The sequence below is a fragment of the Macaca thibetana genome, chromosome 12 (assembly GCF_024542745.1).
Source record: "Macaca thibetana thibetana isolate TM-01 chromosome 12, ASM2454274v1, whole genome shotgun sequence".
Taxonomy (NCBI): Eukaryota; Metazoa; Chordata; class Mammalia; order Primates; family Cercopithecidae; genus Macaca; species Macaca thibetana.
In genome coordinates this window covers 73,969,529-73,995,204 of record NC_065589.1, presented here as the reverse complement: position 1 = coordinate 73,995,204, position 25,676 = coordinate 73,969,529, and the positions used below count along the sequence as shown (strand labels likewise).

Sequence of the window (25,676 nt, the reverse complement as noted above, 5' to 3'; positions counted from 1 at the left end):
CATCCCTATCTTTCTGTTTTACTTTCAGAGAAATTTCCCCAACTTTATCTTCCAATCCTTCAATTTTTTTTTTTTTTCTGTTAAGTTTTATTAACTGGGGTTATGAGGAGAGTCTGATTACAACACCAACACATTATGAAAACATTAGGAAATTACAGAAAGACTTGCAATAAGTTTAAACAGAACAAATTAAGCCAGCCCCTTGGTCTTCTGAGAAACAATGAGGTAAAATTGCAGAGACCAAATCTTTGTCAGCGATAGAGGATGCAGGTTAAAAATGTAGACATCATCGCCCCCTGGTGTTGTAAAATAACATGCAATGCTATCTATCTATTCATTTTTGAAGCTGTAATCTTCTACCTTGTCACTGAGCCTCAATTATTTCCTCAATTTCAAGCCCTCTTTAGTCAATCTTTTCCCTCATATCAATAACTTTCAAGTATCTTATTTGAAAATATAATTTGCCGGGAGCGGTGGCTCACGCCTGTAATCCCAGCACTTTGGGAGGCCGAGACGGGCGGATCACGAGCTCAGGAGATCCAGACCATCCTGGCTAACATGGTGAAACCCCGTCTCTACTAAAAGTACAAAAAAATTAGCCGGGTGTGGTGGTGGGCGCCTGTAGTCCCAGCTACTTGGGAGGCTGAGGCAGGAAAATGGCATAAACCCAGGAGGCAGAGCTTGCAGTGAGCCGAGATCGCGCCACTGCACTCCAGCCTGGGGGACAGAGCAAGACTCGTCTCTATATATATATATATATGTATATATATAATTTGTATTAATTCCTCTTTCAGACTCCATAAATTCCTTTCCAGGATACTGGCCACCTCCCAGCACAAGAGTCTATGCTCTTGCTCTTTTAAATGCAAGCCAAAACAATAGCTTTAGTCTTTTTAAATCAAAATTAGAGGATTAGCATGTATTTATTGCAAACTTTAATTTCCTCTAAAAGGCATCTTTACTCTGCAACTTGTCATTGCCATTTTTCATAACCAGAATGCATTCCTTCACCATCTGCCTCCTGACTTGGCAACCATCAAGAATTCTGGCCTGATCAGTTAACTTGCTAAACCATCTTTGCTGTTATATACCAGGAAACACTGGAAAAGAGACGTAAATAATAAACCTCCATATCCTAATGTCCCAGCTTTATTTATAGGCAGAATTTCATTTGTTGGCTAAGGGAAGAAAAACCATCTACGTAGAGTGAGCTTGGGAGGAAACTGGAGTAGGGAGAAAACATGATGGCAGGATAGGTCTGTGGGAACCGTGGGTGCAGTGCTGCTCTCAAAGTTTTCATTTCTGTGACAAGAGCTCTTTTTCGTATGTTCATTTTTATTGATTCTTGTTTTTATTTAAATAGATGGAAATATCTTATCTTGACTCATTGAATACATTTATTACCACGTTTTGAGTGTTTTCCTAATCACTGCATTGGCTCTGTTAGTTCTACTTTCCTTTGTCCAGCTGTCCTATTGTTGCTTTTGCTTTATATGTTAAAATACTTCCTCAGTGTCTGGTGGTCCTTGGAAGTCAATTTCCATGCAAGAGGGAGACATTGAAAAGCCTGGGGAAGCTCTGATTGAGTGGGTGCTTGTTGACTGACAGGTGGGCTTCATAGGAGGGTAATATGGCTGGAAAATTTTCTTAGGATTCCAAGGATGGGGTCCTTGACTTCTTTTCTTTCTTTTTTTTTTTTTTTCGCTCTGTCGCCCAGGCTGGAGTGCAGTGACGTGATCTCGGCTCCCTGCAAGCTCTGATTCCTGGGTTCACGCCATTCTCCTGCTTCAGTCTCCCGAGTGGCTGGAACTACAGGCGCCTACCACTATGCCCGGCTAATTTTTTTATATTTTTAGTAGAGACGGGGTTTCACCGTATTAGCCAGCATGGTCTCGATCTCCTGACCTCGTGATCTGCCCGCCTCAGCCTCCCAAAGTGGAGGGATTACAGGCGTGAGCCACAGCACCTGGCCCAACCTCTTAGATTGGCCAGTTTCCCCAGAAAATCATTCTTCAATCTCCTGCCAGAGGAGAGGGGCTGGAAGTTCTTTTGTTCATACACAGCTTTACACTCAGTCCCCCTGTCTCTTGCATGTTAGCTGCCCCTTCAACTGCACCTTGTGTCTCAGTGCATACCTCCCTGTGAGCCTCCTCAGAGGGGGAGTATTCAGTCTCTTGCTGGAACTGGGGAAAGGCAGCCATCCTGCTGCAGGCAGGGCTCTGCAATTCTGTTTCCATACAGGCTTTTGGCCCATTCCTCTGTCTTCAGTCCCTCTGTGCCCTTGCCTCCTCCTTCCAGAAGGACCCAGTGTTTTTACATCTTGACCTTTCTAGGGGTCTGTGGTACAAAACAGGACGTTTCTAGGCTCCCCAACTAACAGGTTACATTTTTGTTTTCTCTCATCTTGTAACTCTATTATCAGTTGTCCATTTGCTTTCTGGCTCCCAAGATTTTGCAGGTGGCATCACTGTGTTTTCTTCATTCTTCTAGATTCCTGCCACCTTTAGTTCTATGTCATTATGTGGTGTTTTGAGGGAGCAGGGGCAAACGAGTGCTTTTCTGCCATATTTACTTGCTTTTTTGTATAACACCTTATGAAACTACAGTAAAGTAAAGTGCACTATTTTCATTTCATGAATAGAATTTTGCAGAAACTAAAAACAACGATCAGTATGCAGGGAGGTGCTGAGGAGTACAAGGCCTGGGAGAGAGTCCCCTGCTCCAGCCACACTGGCAGGTTCTCACAGTAATGGTAGCTTCGCCGCCCCTACACCCACTCTGAAGCTGAAGCATAAATCAACAGGCCTAACTGGAAGGCACATGCCAATGCTTTCCCTTTCTGCCTCCCTCAGCCTGAGAGCATCCACCCCTTCCCTATCCTCAGCCTTAGAGATAAAGGAAGCTGGTTTGACGTAAAAGACAACTTTAGTCAAGAAACACAGCTGGTCTTTAGTCCTTCTGTTCTTTTCAAATTTGACCTTGGTCAAGCTCAAGAAATGTTTGTTGAATGCCTGTTATAGACACGCCTCTGTGTACACTGAGGTTTCAAAAATGCAAGACAGTTCTCTGCCCTCGAGGAGTTCAAAGTCTCACTTACTCCCTGATGCCTCACTAAGTCCCACATATTAATCAGGACTGGCTCCTGCACAGAGAAGCACTGAGTGGTGGCTGAGCCGCCACTTGACATTGGGTTTTCCGTCACATGGACCCTAGTTTCTTTCATTTTCTGTATATACATCTAAAGCAGAATTATTATGGAAGGTCATTAGAAATTAGGTTGGATTCTGATGTATGACAATGACTGTAAAAGTAAAATATTAACATTCTTCTTTAAAGAAAAAACGATCCCAGCAGTCCCCTCCTGCTGGGATCGTTTTTTCTTTAAAAACAACCCCTGTAACTGGTGCGTCATGTGTGTCTGAGGTTCTTGCATTGGGTCAACTGATGGGGGATCCTGTGGTGACTAGTTTGTAGTAGGCTCCTTTTTGGGCCATCAGTTCTTCATGGGTTCCCTTTTCAATCACCACCCCCTGTGCCATGACAGCAATGATATCCGCGTTCTGGATGGTAGACAAGCGATGGGCAATGACAATGCAGGTCCGACCCTCTCTGGCTTTGTCTAGAGCAACCTGCACCGTCTGCAAAGAGAAGATGGAAAGTTGATGCAAAGATGCATGATTGCTCCCCAGCCCACCATCATGAGAGTTCAGTTAACATGACCTGAATAACAATTCTATACTTGAGGGCAAACCCGAAGGTTTGACATGAGAGAGGATTAAGTATGTATTCTCTGAATGCAATGCATCAGTGATTTCAATGGCAGTGCACAGGCTGAAAAATTTCAGTGGAGCAAGAAGGAAGCAAACTATGAAGTCCTATGTAATTTTACGACATTTGATGGTCTAGCTTCCTGAAATGAAACCAAGAAAACAATGGAGGGTGGCAGTTAAGTGGCCATTCCTGATACTGCTCTTCATTGAAGACATTTTAGCTCTCTCCAAAATGGAATCCCAATTGTTATGGCATTAATTATACATTTTAAATTTCATAATTGCGTTCTGCTCAATTGCATCTTCTTTCATGCAAACCACACATCAGATATTACCTCTTTCTTTGTGTTGTATGTGGCCTACCTTCTCTGTCACATACCTTTAGAACTATAAAATATTTATAACAGATCATCTAGATTATTTCACTTTATTCAAGAAAGGTGATCATTTGCCTTTGGAAACAAATGTCACTTAGCCTAAAGAATCTTAAAAACAATTCTTATTTTAAAGGTAAAATATTTTATTTGAAGCAATCTTATAGTAAATCACTTGCTCTAGATAATTTTCTTTTGGTTCCATAAAGTATTGCCAAATTCTACTGTTAATAAATCAGAAAATTGAAAATAATGCCATTTTATAAGGACAAATTTTACAGCCAAAGACTCATTTGTAACGATATAAGACTTTAGAAAATCAGTACTTACCTTTTCACTTTCTGTGTCTAACGCAGAAGTGGCTTCATCTAGTAGCAAGATTTTAGGGTCTCGTACAATGGCCCGAGCAATAGCAATGCGTTGTTTCTCCCCTCGAGAGAGTTGAGACCCCTGGGACCCAACGTTAGTTTCATATTTCTGAAAGAAGTATGGTAAGTTTGAGAAATAGGAACAGTTATTGCTCCTGTGCTGTACAGAACTCATGTCAAGTTCTCCTCTGTAATTTAAATTATTTATTTGTTGAACTAGGGAATAGTGAGTGAATCCTCCTATAGGATGAAGGATGTCAAATCCACTTAGGAATATAAGAAAAACATGGAATTTGTGACCTTTGATGTGGGAAGCAAGGGGACTTTATTCCTCATGTCTGCATTTCTTTTAGGTTTATATTTTCAGTCTCCTCCCTGTGTCCAGGTAGGAGCCCATATATGAGATCCTCCTTGATTTGAGACTGTCTGATTCTACACTCTTATCTGGAAAAATCCTTCCAAGATGGACTAATCTCAAGAATGGAAATGTCTTTGTGATTTCTGTATTAGGGAGGTGACAACCTGGAACACAGGCCTTGGTTAGAAGCTCCACTCTGCTGCTTACTAGCTTGTGTTCATGAATAAATTATTTACATTTTTTTGAGCTGGCTAGTCATCTGAGGTGCAGTATTAACACTCACTTCACATATTTATTGTGAGTGTTAGATAAAATTAGGAAGAAAAATCACTCATGCCTGGGATGGCTACATAAAAATTAGTTAACATTCACAGTGCGTTTACCATAGAGGTATTGTGCTAACTATTCTAGCAAGGTTATCATTTAATACACACAGAAACCATACCCACCCTATTTTTTTTAGATTACAAAACTTAGGCACAGGGAGGTAAGAAAATGGTGTGAGGACAAGTAACAAGCAGTTAAAGTGAAATCTGAATCCAGGTGAAAGTGAATCTGTCTCTCCTTTGAGTCCCTTGACTACTGCTCTTCCTGCCTTCCACAACACGAGCTGTTTCCTTCCCCGGCTTCCCTTGCCTCCTGATGAAAGCTCCATCATGCCAGGTGAGACCCATGAAAATCTGCTTTGTCCTTGTGGAGACAAAGTGCTCAGAGAAGGGTACCATGGGGAAGTCTGTATGAGGACAATGTAGTAAACCAGCTCCATGCCAGCACCTCGCCCCAAATGAGTAGGTATTCAATAAGGGTTTGTGGGATAAATGAGTCTCCCAGGAGACACACAAGCTTTGCTTTTGAACTCTGGATTCAGCAAATAGTAATTTCCATGTGCTTATAGATTGGGCTAACAGGTAAGAACCGGGCCAAGAGCCTAACACTTAGGAGACTGTGAAAAGAGCAAACAAAAAGCCCTCCACAAACACCACAAAATTTATAAACATAATCACTTATAAAGAAAAATAATTTTCCCAGGGATATTTTTAAAAAGTAAGTAGAGAAGGTAAAAGGTAAAATTTGGCCCTACAATTTGGTTTCCATGTTTTAATTTTTCTTGTGATCAAAACTAAGAGGGACTTTTGGTGGATGGGAAAATGCAGAGACAATATTGTGTGAAATCTGGACTTGGCTCTGGCAAAGTAAGAGACACCAAGGCAGGTGCAACTTACCCACCACCCACGGTACACACTGCCAAGTAATGAAATAATGATGATGGCAGTAATACCAGCGGCAGCTTTCTTTGTGTAGCTATTAAGTGTGTTTTCTTCATTTTAACGTTATTTTCTTGCACTTTGCAGATGGAATAGACAATCTCAGAAAGGATAATTGTCCCAAAGCTATGAAGCTACTAAGTGGCAAAGCTTGGATGCAAGCCCAGGTCAGCTCCAAATCTCAGGCTTTTCCCCACTATGCTAAACTAAAGCTCAATGTGCAAAATAATTCTACAAAAATAGCATCCATTGCATTGGGCAATCCAATATTTTCCAAAATTAAAGAGTATGTTGATGAAGGATATTTCTTTTGCTTAAAAAACTAAGACAGTCCGGGGCCACTGTGAGATAAATTGTGTACCCTTTGACCTTCTAGAGCCACAATCATAATACAGATTGAATATTTCTTATCAGAAATGCTTGGAACCAGAAGTATTTCAGATTTTGGACTTTTTCAGATTTTGGAATATCTGCATATAATGAAATATCTTGGGGATAGGACTCAAGTCCAACCACAAAATTCATGTTTCTTATCTACTTTATACACATAGCCCAGAAGTAAATTCCTACAATATTTTTAATAATTTTGTGCATGAAACAAAGTTTTGACTGCATTTTGACTGTGGCCCATCATACGAGGTCAAGTATGAAATTTTCCACTTGTGGGATCATGTTGGCACTCAAACAGTTTTGAATTTTGGAAAATTTTGGATTTGGGATTTTCAGATTAGGGACGCTCAACCTGTACACTTTGGTCGTTCTACTTCTCCCCATCCTTGTCTCCCACAGGGAATGGCTCTGACTTCGTACTCACCTCTGGGAGTGACATGACAAAATCATGCAGCTGAGCCTGTTTTGCAGCTGCTATGACTCTTTCCACGGGAATTTCTTTGGTGTTGTCTCCATACTTGATATTGTCCATTATGCTACAGGCAAACAACACTGGTTCCTGGGAAACTATTCCAATGTTTGAGCGCAGGAACTGGATGTTTACTTTTTTGCTGTCATGCCCATCTATCATCTGCCAATAGAGGAGATGACAGGTCATTAAGTTTTCAGAATTTCAGCAGCGAGGAAAGTTCATATGCTAGCGTTAGGCGTTATGCAGGACATTTGGCTTGCTTAACAGACAGCAATCCCAAGGCTAAAATTACGGAATAAATTATGCTGCCTTTGACCTCTGGATGTAATGTCTATCAGGAGTGGCATCCATGTTAACACTAATCAGACTATAGTCCTATTTATTTCCTGAACTCTGGCTCTACAGGTGAAACAAATGAGAAAGATGCTCAGGTATTCAGGTAAGAAACAACTTCCCCTTACTTTGCTGCAGCACACTCTCTACAAATATACAGGGTTGCTCTATTTTGAGACTCATGAGTTACGGAAAGGATTTTTGTCTGGGAAGCTTTTGGTCAATATAAGGGTCAAACCTGTTTTCTTGATTTTACTAACGCCATTCTCTGAATAACTGAGGTAATAAAACCAAGTAAAAAAGGAATACATTTATTCACTTAGTCAATCAACAAACATATATTTGAATCACCTGCCACAAAGCACCATCCTAAGCAGTCTATGTCTGCTACGTAAAGAAAATATTATCTCTGTTTCCTTGGAACTCACAGTCTAGTTAGGCAGTGAAGTCCAGGTACTTGAATATCTACAACATGAGCTGGTTCACAAAAAAGTCCTAGAATATTAAAGGCACAGTATGCCTAACGTACTACTGTAAAGTATTTGGCCCTATTATTTCAGAAAAAATGGTGATAAATGGTATGAACAGATTATATTTAAGATAATTTCTAAGTAATGGAAAAAGCAAACACCATTAGAAAAAGTATAAAGCATTTCTCAATAACAATTAGCCCTGGCTTTGCTTTATGCAAGGAAATCTTTAGTTGCCTCTTTCAAGTTTTTCTCAGCATGTCTTTTCATAATGTTATCTGTCCTCATTACACTAAAGATTATACTATTCAGGGAAGTCAGAAAGGCCACTTTCAAAATATTAGCATTCAACAGTGAATCAAGTATGGAGCAAAATAAAACTTTTTCAGACCTATATCTATGAACGATTTCTTAGAAAATTGCTTGTGGATGAGCTCCAACAAAGGGGGTGAAAACTATGAAAAGGGCATTTATGGGAACTATGAAATAATGGATCTAATCCAAGGAAATATCACAGGGAACTCACAGGACGACAACTATTCAACAGGCAAAGGTTGCAAGTGACAGAAATGAGGGAATAGATGGCCTGAGAGGGACATTGGAAGAACACAAAGGTTTTCATAAAGACAAAGAATACAAGAAAAAAAGAAACCTTTCAGAAAAACAATCAAGAAAAAATATAACACAAATGTAACTCACTATTTGACTAAGGGATGAACAATACTTACATAATCATTTAAAAAGCTGTCAATTGGTTTTCAACTTTTAGAATCAACTTAGAGTGAAAGCAGGAAAGATAATGTTGTAAACAGAATGTGCTCTGAATTCTTGATAATAGTGCAGTTAGAACTTAAGAGGTAAAAGAAGGGAGTAAGAGGTGAAAATAAAGGTAGGATTGCTAACATTTTTATTTTAGAAAGCGAGAATTCAAGAGGAACTATCTACAGGTGGTGGAAGAGCAACGGAAGCAGATCAGAAGTTTACAAATTTATAAATAGAAGGTCTAAAAAATGATATCACTACATTGGGAGGAGGTAGGAAAAAGGAGGGGGTGGTGAGGGTAAGTAGATTTTTATCTCTTGAGAATAAATCACAGAGAGTCTAAATTTGTTAAATCATGAAACAGCAGGAGCACATTATTTAAAGACATAAAAGTAATCATCGGCAGGTCAAAAAACATCAAGTGGTCAAAGATAGTTGCCTTTGGGCAGAGAAATGTGGAGTGGGAGTGTAAGCATAAAGCAGGGGGCGACTTTTCATTATAAATGTTTATTATTTGATTTTGTGACCTTCTGTATATATTACTTTTAAAGAAAGAAAAAAAGGACAGAAAAGAGAAAGAAATGTTATGAAAAATAAATAACAAAGCTATTCACCAAAATTTCAAATATCCTTGCCAAAGATTTACGGTACATGGCTCTCAATCTGAGTTCCTTGCCTTATTTAGATTTCAGCTTCTTGAACAAGGATTGTCTTAGATCTTTTCATGCTAAATCTCCTTTCTTGCTCATTTATCATTATTTCCCTTTTCACTCTACTTTTTTCATTCCTGGTCATTAGTTTCCTGATTAGTCTGCACTTTCTGCTCCATTTACGGGTAAATGAATGCTTCTATTAAATACACTCATCTCCAGGTTTGCAGTGTGCCCAGTTTTCTTTGCCTAACTGGTCAGCAGGCCATCTGGAACTGGGGAAAATCTGACATTAGAAATTGTGAGGGAGAATAAGGTGAAGCAGCAAATGACTGGGACTGGAAAATATGCATGGGGTAATGCCTAAGGCAAGCATTTTAAAGTGAGTCTGGCAAAGCAAAACCTTGAAGCCAAAAACTTGGAAATAGTCTGCAGAAGGCAAAATTCTCAAAAAGGTTGTGTGGCTTACCACTTTTCCTTGATCAGGATCATAGAAACGTTCCAACAGCTGAATGCTGGTGCTTTTGCCACATCCACTGCTCCCAACAAATGCCAGTGTCTGCCCTGGACTAATCGACACTGAGAGACCATTCAGAACTTGCGTGTCAGGTCGAGAAGGATATGTAAATTTACAATCAACAAAATCAATCTTCCCCTGGAAGTTGTTCTGTGGATGGGAGGATCAAAATTAGAGATGCTCTTACTGGAGCCTAGAATATTGAAAACACACCTAAATCTTGAGTTTAAAATCCCTACTTGAGATACCTTCAAACCACGCTGCCAAAATGCAAAGTATAGAGACAGTAACTTAATAAAAGGACATTCCATTTTCTATTCTGAAAGATGTAGTATAAAGAAAGGCTTGGGCAACACAATTAAAGACATTTGACTCCCCCATTCCCAGTCTAACCTAAGGGAATTTTCTTGCCATCCATTCCTGACATTCTGAATAGAAGAGAACAGCTGGAAGATATTATATCACAGAAGCCAGTAACTGTCCAAACCCTATAGCTTTGTTCCCCCAAAGACTAAAAATAATGTTACACTTAAAACAACCTAGAAAGAAAGTTACCTGAGGTCTGTACTGCAAAGGTGAATATTTTCTATTGTACTTTGGTGTGCTTAAAACTCTCTAGCCTATAAACTCTAGAAATGGATAGACATTTAACAGAACACACAGAAACTTTACATTTACTGAACTGAAGGAGAAATTTTACAAATTTAGAAAGATAACGAATTTAGCTTAGCTTTACTAGTGTTTAGGTTTGCTTTGCTTTCTGGAACATACTAAAATTTTCAAAAATAGGTAGAGAAGATTTAAAAATACATATCTATCAATTAGAAGAAGATATTTTGTCAAGATTGAATTAATTTTCTGGACATCCACATAAGCTAAAACTTGAATCAAGATGAACATGAATTAAATCAACGTTATTGGACAGGAAGAATTGATTTTTCTACATTCCGTATCAGAACATCAATAGAAAACACAGTGGTTAGGTAGATCTCAGAGGACAACTGGCTTCCTTCATTCAGGAACTAAGTGTATTTTATATTACACAGAATTTAGCATTCATTGAAAGTCATCGCCTTGTTCAAATGCCAGCTTTAGGAATGATTTTTGATGCTAATTTACTTTATTCCTGTGTAGTTATAAATCTACTTTGTGTCCACTCCGAGTATGTATGAATGAACCCATACACAGCAGGAATTTAGAAGCCAAGTGGTATTGATGGCCATCCCTAATGGCTGTCCTGCACACACACACACACACACACACACACACACACGCACAACCTTATCCCTCATCAATACTTACACATTTTATTTATGTATTTTATTAGACTTTAACTTCTGGGGTAGATGTGCAGAATGTGCAGGTTTGTTACATAGGTATACATGTGCCATGGTGGTTTGCTGCACCCATCAACCTGTCATGTACATTAGGTATTTTTCCTAATGCTATCCCTCCCCTATCCCCAGCCATCCCCTGACAGGCCCCAGTGTGTGATGTTCCCTGCTCTGTGTCCATGTGTTCTCATTGTTCAACTCCCACTTATGAGTGAGAACATGCGGTGTTTGGTTTTCTGTTCTTGTGTTAGTTTGCTGAGAATTATGGTTTCCAGCTTCATCCCTATCCCTGCAAAGGACATGAACTTATCCCTTTTTATGGCTGCATAGTATTCCAACACTTACCCATTTTTCTCCTGCACTACTGTATACACTGATTGGGGGTTGTCGGTCCAGCAGTTCAAAAAAGCGTGCAGCTGATATTTTAGCTTTTGCATAACTTGGGGTGTAAGAGAAGGTTCTTCCAAGAGCTGTCGCACTCAGTACAACTGCAGAGATCACCCTGTAACCAGACAGACACACAGGCAGAGAGCAGGGAGGAGTAGTTGGTGTGGTGACCTGAGGTCAGAAGTTTGGGGATCTAGCCCTGGTTCTGCTAGGAAAGGACCAAATATCCTTAAGCAAGTCACTTTAGATTTGTCTGGGAATTAAGAGGGTGGTGTTTAAGAGATTAGCAGTTTTCAAACTGTGTTCTATGAAAAAGGGGTAAGAAGAGGACTGAACGAGCATGAAGGGGAGAGCTCAGACCTCCAAACCTTTATTTGACCACAATAGCTTCTTTTAAGAAAATTGTTGGAGGGGGAAAAAGACTTCTGAAGGTTTTTTTTTTTAAAGAAAAAGCAGGCTTGAAAGATCACCAGATTGAGTTGATTTTTCTAGAATTGTAACAGTTTTTTGAACCTATAATAGATATGTAAAAGATAATGATTGATGATGTAAGCTTCAATTCTGTACCAGGTATGTATATAATTTATGCTTCAGAGAGCAAGACAGATGAAATTGCCTGTCTCCTTCTTCTTGTGTTAACCTCTAACTATATTCAACATGTACTTAATTAATGAGAGTGAGTGAATGAATGAATGAATGATAAATATAATGAGAGATAACTTTGTTGCTGTACAGACTGTGATGTGAGTAGTAGCCCCTAAAGCTGTTCACCTGCACTGTCATGCACAGAGGGTCTGCCTGGGATGGGGATAGGGATAAGGGATGTGTCTTTGTGTGTCACACTGCTCAGTTCATAAGCAGGAATTGTTTTAGGCCAGAATTGCTAATCCAAACATCTCCAGGAGCCCAATTTAAAGCCTAAGGGAATGAAAAGCACTTGAAATGAAATGGAAAATGGTGGAAGATGACCTTTCAATTTTTATTTTTTTATTATTTTTATTTATTTATTTATTTATTTTTTTTTGAGACGGAGTCTCACGCTGTTGCCCAGGCTGGAGTGCAGTGGCGCGATCTCGGCTCACTGCAAGCTCCGCCTCCCGGGTTCCCGCCATTCTCCTGCCTCAGCCTCCTGAGTAGCTGGGACTACAGGCGCCTGCCACCGCGCCCGGCTAATTTTTGTATTTTTAGTAGAGACGGGGTTTCACTGTGGTCTCGATCTCCTGACCTTGTGATCCGCCCGCCTCGGCCTCCCAAAGTGCTGGGATTACAGGCTTGAGCCACCGCGCCCGGCCTTGACCTTTCAATTTTTAAAGTGAAGCCTGAAATTCAGAGTTTTCCATAGTCCCAGAATTTTTTTTTTTTTTTTTTGAGATGGAGTCTCACCCTGTCACCCTGGCTGGAGTGCAGTGGCATGATCTCAGCTCACTGCAGCCTTCGCCTCCTGGGTTCAAGCGATTCTCCTGCCTCAGCCTCCCGAGTAGCTGGGATTACAGGTACACACCACAACACCCGGCTATTTTTTTGTATTTTTTGTAGAGACGGGATTTCGCCATGTTGGCCAGGCAAGTCTCAAACTCCTGACCTCAAGTGATCCACCCACCTTGGCCTCCCAAAGTGCTGAGATTACAGGCGTGAGCCACTGCGCCCAGCCTGTAGCCCCAGATTTTTACACGTTGGCAAAAAATTATTCTAAAACCTTAATATAAACTAAATAAAAATAAGCCAATGGTTTGCATTTTTTTCTAATTTAGATTAGTAGCTTTAAATATCAAAGATTTAGAAAAGAGAGACTTTCCTGGCTGGGTGGGTGTAGTGGAGCGGGAGAGAAGTGCTCAAAGAGATACCATGTGAGAAGGCGGGACTCATGGCTAGAGAAGGAAACCCAAGAACAGATTCCTATAGGACCACTTTTCCTAATGCCCTCCAAACCTTTCTCAGACCATCTCCACCTTTATACCCGGCCCTCTCCCCCACCCATATACATGTGTACCTCATTCCCGAGTACCCTGACTCCCTTAGGCTTTCACCTCTGGAAATGTGAGAAATTGCACTCAAAGCTAATCTTATTAGAAAAGCAGGCTTTGGCTATACGAATGGAACATCATTTACCTGTATGGCCTATGCTGTCTCTGCCTAGGAGGAGTCAGCTGGGAACATGCCCTCTTTGCAAGAGAGGAGTTCACATAAAACAGTACTTTATGAACCATCTTAGCCAAGGCCTCTAGATTTTCTCAGCATTAACATCTGTGGCAGATTGTTTATAAACAATGATCATATTAATTCACACTATCATGCATCCCTTTGCAACATGACTTTTTTACTCCTCTCATCAAAAAGTGGATTCTATTTTTTTCTATTCCTTAAACCTGGGCTTGATGGTATGACTTTCTTTGGCTAAACAGAAAATTAGAAAGTCTCTTTGCATGGAGAGACTTGAAAAGTACTTGCATAGTGGGGCTTGCCCTCTTTTGTGGCACTTGGAACTCTGAGGCCATAATATGAACAAAAGAAGCTCATCTGCTTGACAGGCCATGTGGAGACAGAAGAATACACAGAAGCCTGACTGAATCAGCCCAGGTCAGAAGAACCCCCCTGACGACCCACAGAATCTTGAAAAATAATTAATCCCACCTATTGTAAGACACCAAGCTTGGGATTGTTCGTTAAGCAGCAAAAAAGCTAACTGACAGAACCAGGCTATTCCTTCCTTGTGTGTTGATCTTTTCTCACCTTGGCTGGATATTCCTCACCTGAACACGTAGCTGAAATGGAGCCCCTCATTGGGGATTAAGTAACCTCCATATCTGTAGGAAGCAGAATTTGCAACAAACAGGATGCACTGGGAAAAGGCAAAGCAGAATCCATAAACGTTGGCTTTCTGAATGGCTGTCTTGAGGGGCTTCTCCAGCTCAGTCTCAAGTGTTTCAATGAACCGCCTCTCCTTTCCAATTCCAGCTACAGTGCGGATGTTACTGAGGGCTTCATTTGTAATCTGAAGATCGAGAAAGAGTCTTAGGAATACAAGGGCGGAAATAACTCCTTTCATGACATTTCAATGGCTGCGTGGATTAGATGGTGCAAATGGCAGAATGTGGTACAAATCAGAGAATGCATCATCTGGGAATACAAAGAAGTGGCTGGAGATCAACCCAACTGGACCACGAGACGATTTTTCAGTTAAATTCAAGTTTCCCTTAATTCTAACATGGCATGGCTTTGTTGCCTCCACTTGTGGTGGAAGAGAGAAGGAAAAATAAAGGTACACAGTTATCCTTGAAAGCTTTTTAGCTTCTTCGTTAATTCATTTGAAATGTATAAAATGGTATCTTTAAACATTTTCTGAGACAAAAGATTAAAAATATACATTTAAAATATTAGATTATATTTTCTTAAAAAATTAATCTGTCCAAATATTATATAACTTAAATTAGTTTTAGCAGTAAAAAAAATTAATTAAATTTGTTTGCAAATAATGTTTTAGGAAAAATGAGTATTTATACCTCTAGTGGTAAAACAATACTTTTTTTCCATAGCATTAAAAAATGTTTAAGTTGTATATATTTAGGGGGTATGAGTGTAGATTTCTTGTAGGCATATATTGTATAGTGGTGATATCTGGGCTTTTAGTGTACCCATCACCTGAATAATTAATTTCATATACAATAGGTCATTTTTCAACCCTCACTCCCTCCCGCCCTCCCTCCTTTTGTGGTCTTTAATGTCCACATTAAAGATGTAGACATCTTCCACATCTTTATGTCCATCCATACCCACTAACATAACTTGAAATAAGTAGGAAATGTATCTTTTAGTCTATACTATGAATTTGTATTTGTTTTAACCCACACTCTAGGGCAAGTAATCACTGTTTCTGAATTAGGGTCTTACCCTAAAAAGGCAAAAAGGTAGGCCCCTTTGTTCCATTAACATATGAAGTCCTTTTGGCGTCGGCCTACTTGAGCAGAGTTCACGTTCCCTCTTTTAAAAGAGACAGAACCTAAGTTATTGTGAATTTGTTAAAAGAGTGTGTATATGTATGTGTGATTTCTTTCTTTTTTCTTTTCTTCCTTCTTCACTCCCTTCCTTCCTTCCTTCTTTCCTTTCCTTTTCTCTTTTTTCTTTCTTTTCTTTCTTTCTTTTGTTCTTTCGTTTTTTTGTTCTTTCCCTTCCTCCCTTCCTTCCTTTCTTTTTTTTTTTTTTGATGGAGTTTTGTTCTTGTCACCTAGGCTGGAGTGCAGTGGCGTGATCTTGGCTCACTGCAGCCTGTGTCTCCTGGGTTCAAGTGATTCTCCTGCCTCAGCCTCCCGAGTAGCTGGGATTACAGGCACCTGCCACCATGCCCAGATAATTTTTGTCTTTTTAGTAGAGATGGGGTTTCACCTTGTGGGCCAGACTGGTCTTGAACACCTGACCTCAGGTGATCTGCCTACCTCGGCCTCCCAAAGTGTTGTAATTACAGGCGTAAGCCACTGGCCTCCCAAAGTGTTGGGATTATAGGCGTGAGCCACTGCCCCCGGCCTGTGTGATTTCTTATACTTGAGAAGTGTTTATGCCACCATCCCTCATTTACCCCCGAGGACAAGATATTAATTAGAACACACTTTAAAATGTGTAGCTAAAACCTAAGTGTATCCAAAACCTAAACTGCAGCTTGTAATTCTAGTTGGGAAAGACACTTGCCCCAAGCCTGGGGGACACTACAGTGTGAAGAGAAAAGGCATGTGCCATTAAAACCATCATAGCTCCTCTGTATATGGAAAGCATGGCTCAGGGAAACCATTAGATTGCAAAAGCCTCACAGCCAGAAAACTGAACTATCTACCCCTGCAAGTGAGAGTACACCAAATTGGAATGTGGAACGAATCACTATGCGAGAGGAAATTGAACAGGCAATCCTCTGTTCACCCCACTATTTCTCCACGCCGGCTCAAACTCAGAGCCTTGGAGCCTTATTGCCTCAGTCTTTGGGCCAAACATGCATGGAAAGGGTGGTGGAAGGTTCTTAAGTGTGCCTGTCTGTGGGCTGACAGCTTCCTTAAGTCTCTTCCTACTATTTGTTTTTAACAGTTTGTCTGATAGCCACTCAGCCATGAGGAATGGGAAAATTAGATGTGCAAGATTACCTGTCCCACCATCTCCAGGGCCCGCTTATCTCGAGAGGCAAAGCCTGTCAACATCCTGGTCTGTGTGGCTCCTGATAAAGCCAAGAAGGGGAAGAAGCACAAGATGACCAGGCTCAGCTTCCAGCTAAAGTAGAAGGCAATGATCATGGCCACAGTGACGTTAGTGAAGGAATTGACCATCATCCCAATCTGAGAGCCGGCAGCCTGCAAACCAAAAAGCAATCAACCCATCTCAGACACACAGTCTCTTTTACCAACTACCATTATACAAAAAGGTCAGATCTTTTATAAAATTGCGATAAAATATACATAACAATATATATCATTTTAATCATTCTTAAGTGTACAATTCAGTGGCATTTCACAATGTTGTGTAACCATCACACATCTATACCTAAAGCTTTAAAAATCATGCCCAACGAAACTCTGTATCCATTAAACAATAACCTCCCTTTCTTCTCTCTCCCTCGCTCTTGGTGACTTCTATTCTAACTCTCTGTCTGTGTAAATTTGCCTACCCTAGGTACTTCTAGAAGTAGAATGATACAATATTTTTCCTTGTGTGTCTGGCTTATTTTGCTAAGCATAATGTTTTCAAGCTTCAGCCATGTTGTAGCAGGTATAAAAATTTCATTCCTTTTTCTTTTTATTTTTTGTTTATTTTATTTATTTTGGGACAAGGTCCCTGTCACCCAGGCTGGAGGACAGTGTCATATTATGGCTCACTGTAGCCTTGACTTCCTGGGCTCAAGCACCCCTCCTGTCCCAGCATCCTAAGTAGCTGGGACCACAGATGCATGCCACTACACCTGCTAATTTTTTAATCTTAGTAGAGATGAGGTCTCACTATGTTGCCCAGGCTGGTCTTAAACTCCTAAGCTCAAGTGATCCTCCCACCTTCGCCTCCCATAGTGCTGGGATTGCAGGCATGAGCCACCACACCTAGCTTCATTCCCTTTTAAAACTGAATATTCCATTGTATGCACATATCACATTTTGTTTATCCATTCATCCATTGATGGACACTGGGGTTATTTCCAACTTTTGGCTGTTGTGAATAATGCTGCTATGAACATTGGTGTATAAGCACCTTTCAAGTCCCTGCTTTCAATTCTTTTGGATATAGACCTAGGAGTGGAATTGCTGGGTCATATGGTAGTCCTCTGTTCAAAAAGTTTATTTCTTTTAAATGATTAAGTTCTTTTAAATGATGAGCTCCCATAATGTATCTGAAGGCTGAATTAATTAAAAGGTTCTTTATTCATAGCTTATCCAAAGTTCATTATTGACTAATCTCATTTTATGAGTGTCAGTGCAAGAGCAGTGTGTCTGAGATTAATGCAGCCCTAAACACGGGCTACATGTGTGTCAGGTACTGATGCATTTGGCTTGTTTGACGATATCTAGTCATTGGGCTTGAGGTAGTATTACTTATTCAATGAAGATTAATGCTTGCTCTATAATTATGTTTTTGAAGTTGATACAAGACTGTTGCAAGATACCACTTTGATTCTCATTGAACTTAGCCTGCTCATTGGTACAAAGTTACATGCTGCTGTAATACACAGCTATGTAGTCAATGCAGATGGACAAAATGGATTCAGTCCCAATGTAGATGGATAATGGACCACTGTGGTAATTATATCTTACTAATCAGAGTATCCAGTGGTTCCAAATCTTCGTTTCAGTTGCAGCTAGGCAGGTATGACCAAAGCTTGGTACACTCTGCAGAAAATACTAGGGTGAGGACAATTACATCACTTCTTTTTAAAATTGTAGAAACACATTATTATTTAAGACAAAAAAATGTAAAGCAACCAAAGGTAAGGTTTTAGTCACCATTAGATGCTAAGGCAGTGTTATTCAGGAATAATTTGCATCTTTATATTGAATTGAAGACACAAATGGAATATAAAATTGTGTCCCAAAGCATTCTCATGTGTTAGTGCTAACTTCCTTGGAGACTAACAGGCTAAATCAAGAATTTCTCATTTGTACACCTATGTTCATAGCAGCACTATTCACAATAGCCGAACAACCTGAATGTCCACTGACAGATGAATGAATAAAGAAAACATGATATATCCATAAAATAAACATCCATAAAAATGTAGCTCTGATACTTACTATCGCATAAACTTCGAAAACATCATGTTACATGAAATAAACCAGACATAAAAGGATAAATTCATATGATTCCACTTAGATGAGGTACATAGAGTAGTCAGATTCATAGACACAGAAAGTAGAATGGTGGTTGCCAGGGCTGAGGGGAGGGAGAGCAGGATGGGGAGTTACTGCTTCAAGGGTACAGAATTTCTGTTTGGAACGGTAAAACATTTCTAGAGATGAATAGTGGTGATGCTTGCACAACAATGTAAATGTACTTAATGCCACTCAGCTGTACACTTAAAGATGGTTAAAGTAGTAAATTTTATGTTACAAATGTTTTACTGCAATTTTTTTTAAAAAAGAATTTTTGGTTGGCAAGGACTGTCAGGCATTACAGAGTACTTGAAAAGCAACTTTGCAGTTCTTTGGGATGTCCTTGCTTCCTTTTACATTTTATTCAATTGGTATTTTTTTAAAAATTAAAAATAATACAGCCTAAGACACAAACAAAACATACATATTTAACAATATATGCATATATATTTATTTTTTTCTTTACAAAAAGGACTCATACTTTACATATTACTTTGTACTTTGACTTTTTTTCACTTATCAATGTTACTTAACTATCCTTCCAAATCAATATACAGGAACACTTTAAAAAATAGCTGTGTAATATTCCTCAGTATAAATGTATCCTAATTGATTCAGCTATTTTCCTGTTGCTGGATATTTGGGTAGTTTCCAGGGAATTTTATTAATTTTTTGGTTAATATAAAAATGATAAATATCCTTGAACACACATTCTTACACAACAGGAGGGAATTCACTCATGAGAATTCTGGTCAAAGAGTATATAACTAAAAAAAAAAAAAGAATTTCTGGTTGGCAAGGACTGTCAGGCATTACAGAATACTTGAAAAGCAACTCTAAAGTTTTGGGGCAGATATCAATATTTACTATTATTCTCCAAAACATTTGCTTACTATTATTTACTATTACTCTCCAAAAAACATTGAAAAAGTTTGTACATTTTATGAGAGTGTCAGTTATTCCCCATTCTCACGAGTATCATTCATGATGGTTTTAGGAACACTACATATAATATGGTTATATGAGGGATATTACTATTCATTATAAATGTTTTTCTAGTTTATCATTTGTTTATATACAGCTTTTGAGTTTATGAAGTCCAACATGTCTACTTTGTAGTTTTGAGTTTTTGTCTTGCTTGAGAGAATCCCCTCTACTACCACTCTTATTTCTCAATGAGCTCTAGCTAATATAATAAGAAAATAAAATAATATGAGTATAAACATGAAGAAAGAAAAAAGAGATAAAATGATCTTTTTGCATTTTTTGCTTTGTGGTTATTGTGACTTTTACTAATTGAAGGCTTGTGGCAACCCTGCATATGCAGAGCAATTCTATTGGTGCCGTTTTTCCAATGGTATGTGCTCACTTTATGTTTCTGCATCACATTTTGGTAATTCTCACAATATTCAAACTTTTTCATTAACATATCTGTTATGGTGACCTGTAATCAGTGACCTTTGGCATTATCGTTGTATTTGTTTTAGAGCACCACGAACCACGCCCAAATAAGACTGAAAACTTATTCAATAAATGTGTTTGTTCTGACTGCTCCACTGACTGGCCATTCTCTGTCTCTCTCTCTCTCTCTCTCTCCTCAGACCTCCCTATTATCTGAGACACAATAATATTGAAATTAGGCCAATTAATAACACTACCTTGGCCTCTAAATGTTCAAGTGAAATAAAGAGTCACACGTCTCTCACTTTAAATCAAAAGCTCAGTGAGGAAGGTGTGTCGAAGGCTGAGACGGGCTAAAAGTTAGGCCTCATGCACTGAACAGGTAGTCAAGCTGTGAATGCAAAAAAAAAAAAAAGTTCTTGAAGGAAATTAAAAGTGCTATTCCTATTCCAGTGAACACACAAATAATGAGCAAGTGAAGTGAACCAGATTTATTGCTGATATGAAGAAAGTTTGAGTGGTTTGGAGACAAGATCAAACCCACTACAACATTCCCTTAAGCCAAACCTAATTCAGAACAAGGTCATAACTCTCTTCAATTTTAGTAAGGCTGAGAGAAGTGAGGAACCTTCGGGACAAAAGTTGGTTCATGAGGTTTAAGGAAAAAAGCATCTCTACAATGTAAAAGTGCAAGGTGAAGCAGCAGTGCTAATGTAGAAGCTGCCACAAGTTCTCCAGAAGATCTAGCTAAGGTCATTGATGAAGGTGGCAATACCAAATAACAGATTTTCCATGTTGACAAAACAGCTTTCTATTGGAGGAAGATGCCATCTAGGACATTCATATCTAGAAAGGAAAAGTCAATGCCTGACTTCAAACTTACAAAAAACAGGCTGACTCTCTTGTTAGGGGTTAATGCAGATGATGACTTTAAGCTGAAACCTACCATTCCAAAAATTCTAGGCCCCTAAGAGGTATGCTAAATCTACTCTGCCTATGCTTTATAAATAGAATAATAAAGGCTGGATGACAGCACATCTGTTGAAAACACAGTTTTTTGAATATTTTAAGCCATTGTTGACAACTACTGCTCAGGAAAATATATAGCTTTCAAAAATATTAGTGCTCATTGACAATGCACCCAGTCACCCAAGTGCTCTGATGGAGATGTACAAGGAGATGAATGTTGTTATGCCTGTTAACCCAACATGAATTCTGCAGCCCATGTGTCAGTGAGTCATTTTCACTTTGAAGACTTTTTATTTAAGAAGTAACATTTTACAAGGCTACATCTGCCATAGTGATTCCTCTGAGGGAACTGGGCAAAGTAAATTGAAAACCTTCTAGAAAGGATTCACCATTCTAGATGCCATTAAACACATTTGTGATTCATGGGAGGAGGTCAGAATATCCACATAAATAGGTGCTTGAAAGAAGTTGATTCCAACCCTCACGGATGACTTTGAGGGTTCAAGACTTCAGAGGGAGTAACTGCAGATGTCATGAAAATAACAAGATAACTAGAATTAGAAGCGGGGTCTGAAGATGTGCTGCATTAAATTGCTGCAATCTCATGATAAAATTTGAATGGATAAGCAGTTGCTTCTTATGGATGAGCAAAGTGGTTTCTTGAGATGAAATCCACTCCTGGTGAAAATGCTATGAACATTATTGAAATGATTATAAAGGAGTTAGACTATTACATAAACTTAGTTGATAAAGTAGCAGCAGGGTTTAAGAGAACTCAATCCAATTTTGAAAGACATTCTACTGTGGGTAAAATACTATCAGTCAGCATTACATGCTACAAATAAATCTTTCATGAAAGGAAGAGTCAATTGATGAGGCGAACTTCACAGTTGGCTTATAAGATATTGCCACTGTAACCTTCAGCAACCACCACCATGATCAGTCAGTTGCTGTTAATAAATTAAGATCTGTACATTGTTTATTTTTATTTTTAGACATAATGCTATTGCATAGTTAGTAGAATACAGTATAGTGTAAAACACAACTTTTATATGCACTAGGAAGCCAAAAAATTAGTGTGACATGCTTTATTGCAATATTCTCTTTATTGTGGTGGTCTGAAACCAAACCTGTAATATCTCAGAACTATATCTGGCATTTTATTATATATCTAGAAAACCCAGTAGACTATATTAAATTTCTAAAATTAAAACTTACAAGAGAGCATGGAAAGTCCTTAAGATAAGTATACAAAAACTAACAGCTTTCATCTCAACTCATTTACAGATATAATTGAGAAAAACGTCTCATTCAAAATAGTGGAAAAAATACATGAGAAAAAGTGAGCAAGATAGTGGGACATATTAATGTAACTATGAATCTTGGTAAAAACTAAAGTCTTATTTGTATGTCTCTCAAGAAAATTTAGTACTCCCACAATAGCAATCCTACTGTGTATGTATGTGTGTATATGAATTTGACCATAATAAAAACAAATTTTTAAGAAGAAATTAAAATGAGTGTAAAGTACATTAAAATAATTAACATCCAGGAATAGATAAGAGAATTTTGAAGAGGAAAAATTAGTGTGCAGGGATTTGCCTTACCAGATACTAAAATGTATCAAGTTATAAGAATTAAAACAATGAGTACAAAAAAAAGAAATAATGAATAAGACATACTATTTGATAGCACAATAGAATGACTATAGTAAATAACTTAATTATACATTTAAAAATAACTAAGAGTGTAATTGGATTGTTTGTAACACAAAGGATAAGTGCTTGAGGGAATGGATACCCCATTCTTCATAATCACTTGTTTCATGTTGCATGCTTGTATCAAAACCTCTCAGGTACCCCATAAATATATACACCTACTTGGTATCTATCTACAAAAATTCAAAAAAATTATGAATTAAAACAATAAGTTTTTAAATAGAATAAGTCAAATTGATCAATTCAGACTAGAGTATCTCCAAATAGTTCTAAGTATATATGGAAAGTTAATATTCACAATTGGAGGAAACATTTCAAACCAGTGGAAAACATAATCTATATTTAAAAAATATTTTTGGAATATTTTCTATTCAGCTTCAAGAAAACAAAGCCAAATCTACCTCACACCAATCTTAAGATAAATTTGACCTGGGCTAGCAATCTTATTTTTTAAAAAACAACAAAAGTATTAGAAAAATTCTGAGAAAATCCTCTTTTTAAAAAGATAAGTGTTTGTAAGATAATTAGATGCTACTCTCTGAATTCTAGTGATAGTAAATAACCTTCAAAAGTTCCTTGCAGATTGAAGGACACAAAAATAGAAGAGATAAGATTATGACTTATTTATTTAGCCTAAATTTAAGAGTAAGGGGAGTAGACTACAATACTCCAATGATGAGAGTGAAATTGGAACAAACCTTCTTTAAGCAGTTATGCAATACATATCAAAATCTTCCAAAATGATTATACATCGATTCAGTGATTATATTTTGAGAACTAAGACAATAATCAAGGATGTGGCAAGCTCAATGTAAAATGATATAAATTGCTTATAAGGAGGAAAAAACCTGGGGGAAAAACGTAACTAGAGAATCCTTTAAGACATGACAGTAGATGAAAATGAAGTATTGTGCATTAATTAAAATCTATTGTAGAAGAATAATGACGAAAATATGTTCACCTTAGATTATTTTACGGGAAGAAAGACAGACTGCAACACATATGTAGAGTGCAACCCTAAGTCTATGGGAAACACATGTGCTTACAGAAAAAGCCTAGATGAATTGAAAGTGAACTATTTATAGGGATTTCCCCCTGAGTAAAAGGATTCCACGATCCACTGAAATTGTCCCATATAATTTTTGGTATTTTTGGTTAAACTGTCTAGGAGTTGAGACATGCTACAGTACTATCAATCCAGTGAGTTTTTTTCTTCCAAGAGCCTCACAGACCATAGTTCAGTTTTAAAATTGTACTTAAAAACTTTTTTCCTTTGTTTTTGTTTTTTAAAAAATTTATTAACATATTATTTCTTTTTTAAAAATAATTTTAAGTTCTGGGTTAAAAAAAAAAAATTCATAGAAAGTGGGTAGAGATGTTGGAAGGGAAATTTGGCTCTCTTCACTTTAATCCAAACACCTGGTTTTATAAAAGTCTAGCCTCATCATGTGTGTAAGCCCTTTGAACAAGGCTGTGGGTTTTGGGGTTTACACACCACAGCTCTGCCTACCTTAATCAGAAAGTCAGCTCTTTGATACCTTCAAGATTCTAGATAAAAATCATTTCTTTCCCTCAGTTTCCTGACTGGGCTCCTGCTGAGGCTGCCCAGGACAGCTTCTCTGTTCATAAGGCTAAACCACACTCTGGGGTCCTGTGTGAGTAAGGAGACTTTTGCCCTGTTTCCCCACCCTCTGGGGGGTGGTGTTGAATCTTGTTGAAGCTGAGCCTCTGGGCCTGAAAACAATCTCAGAAATGAGTCTCAGGAAAGCTAGACTCAGAGGAAATCCAAAACCCTGACAGATTTTGGTGCATGCCACACACTGATTCTGGGCACTGCCTGGGAGACACTGTGCTTTAGCTGCTGTTTGTCAGTGTTAGGAGCAGTGGAAAATGCGGCTTTAGGATATCCCCATCCCACTAGTCCCTATTCCATAGGAAACATGCAGGTGATGTCAGAATGCTCTAACAAAAGAATGCCAATGCAGTTAATACATTTCTACTTCCCCTCCCATAGCTTACCCCTTGAACTTGGGAAGCATCTGTAGCAAGTCTTGTTGTCAATGCTCCAGGGCTATTTCTGAGGTCATCAAACCAGCCAATGTCTTGCCCCAACATTGCCCTGAAACCGAATTTACGTAGCCTTTTTGTTAGGAGCTCCCCGGATTTAGCAAAGGCATATCCCTAAAACATGAAGAAAGAGACTTTAGAGACATTTTAATGAGAAAAAAGGATATATAACTAAATCACTTACTGAAAAATAACATTTCTTACCTGTAGAAATTGGGTGAAAAGAGATACACAGCCCATTGCTACGAAAAGTAGGCACACACCATTGATCTGTGACCTTTGTTCATCTTTATCAGGAAGTGCAAAAGTCTTGGAAAGATAGTAAGCAAGGTAACTTTGTTATTATAAACAATAGAAAAATAAATATATTTATATGTTTAAAATGAATTTTTCTTACCATGTCATTATAATCTGTCCAAATTCATAAAATATACAACACCAAGAGTGAACCCTAATATAAGCTGTGGATCTGTGATAATGATGTGTCAATGTATGCTCATTAATTGTAGCAAACGTATCATTCTGGTGGGAGATGTTGATAATGGGGGAGGTTATGCATGTAGAGGGGTAGGGGGTATATGGGAAATCTCTGCATCTTCCTCTAATTTTGCTGTAAACCTAAAAGTGCTCTAAAAAATAAAGTCTTTTAAATCATGGTTCCACTTTAAACATGCTAGTAATTAAACGAAAGTTAGCTATGAATATGATGACAATGTACTACAGTCCTCTGTGGAATGGAAAAC

General features: G+C 38.5%; 1 protein-coding gene across 2 annotated transcripts in view; it reads right to left on the bottom strand.

The window, feature by feature from the left end:
- Window positions 1-1,332: 1,332 nt before the first annotated feature.
- Window positions 1,333-25,676, bottom strand: part of ABCB11 (ATP binding cassette subfamily B member 11) — a 113,048-nt gene continuing 88,704 nt past the window's right edge. For both annotated transcript variants that reach the window (XM_050750444.1, XM_050750445.1), the window contains 9 exons: window positions 25,138-25,242; window positions 24,886-25,047; window positions 16,574-16,777; window positions 14,201-14,442; window positions 11,409-11,565; window positions 9,682-9,879; window positions 6,950-7,156; window positions 4,475-4,621; window positions 1,333-3,638 (listed from right to left, as the gene is read on the bottom strand). In XM_050750444.1, coding sequence (XP_050606401.1) covers window positions 3,438-3,638; window positions 4,475-4,621; window positions 6,950-7,156; window positions 9,682-9,879; window positions 11,409-11,565; window positions 14,201-14,442; window positions 16,574-16,777; window positions 24,886-25,047; window positions 25,138-25,242 — 1,623 coding nt within the window. In that variant the 3' untranslated portion in view covers window positions 1,333-3,437. The remainder of the gene's footprint in view (window positions 3,639-4,474; window positions 4,622-6,949; window positions 7,157-9,681; window positions 9,880-11,408; window positions 11,566-14,200; window positions 14,443-16,573; window positions 16,778-24,885; window positions 25,048-25,137; window positions 25,243-25,676) is intronic.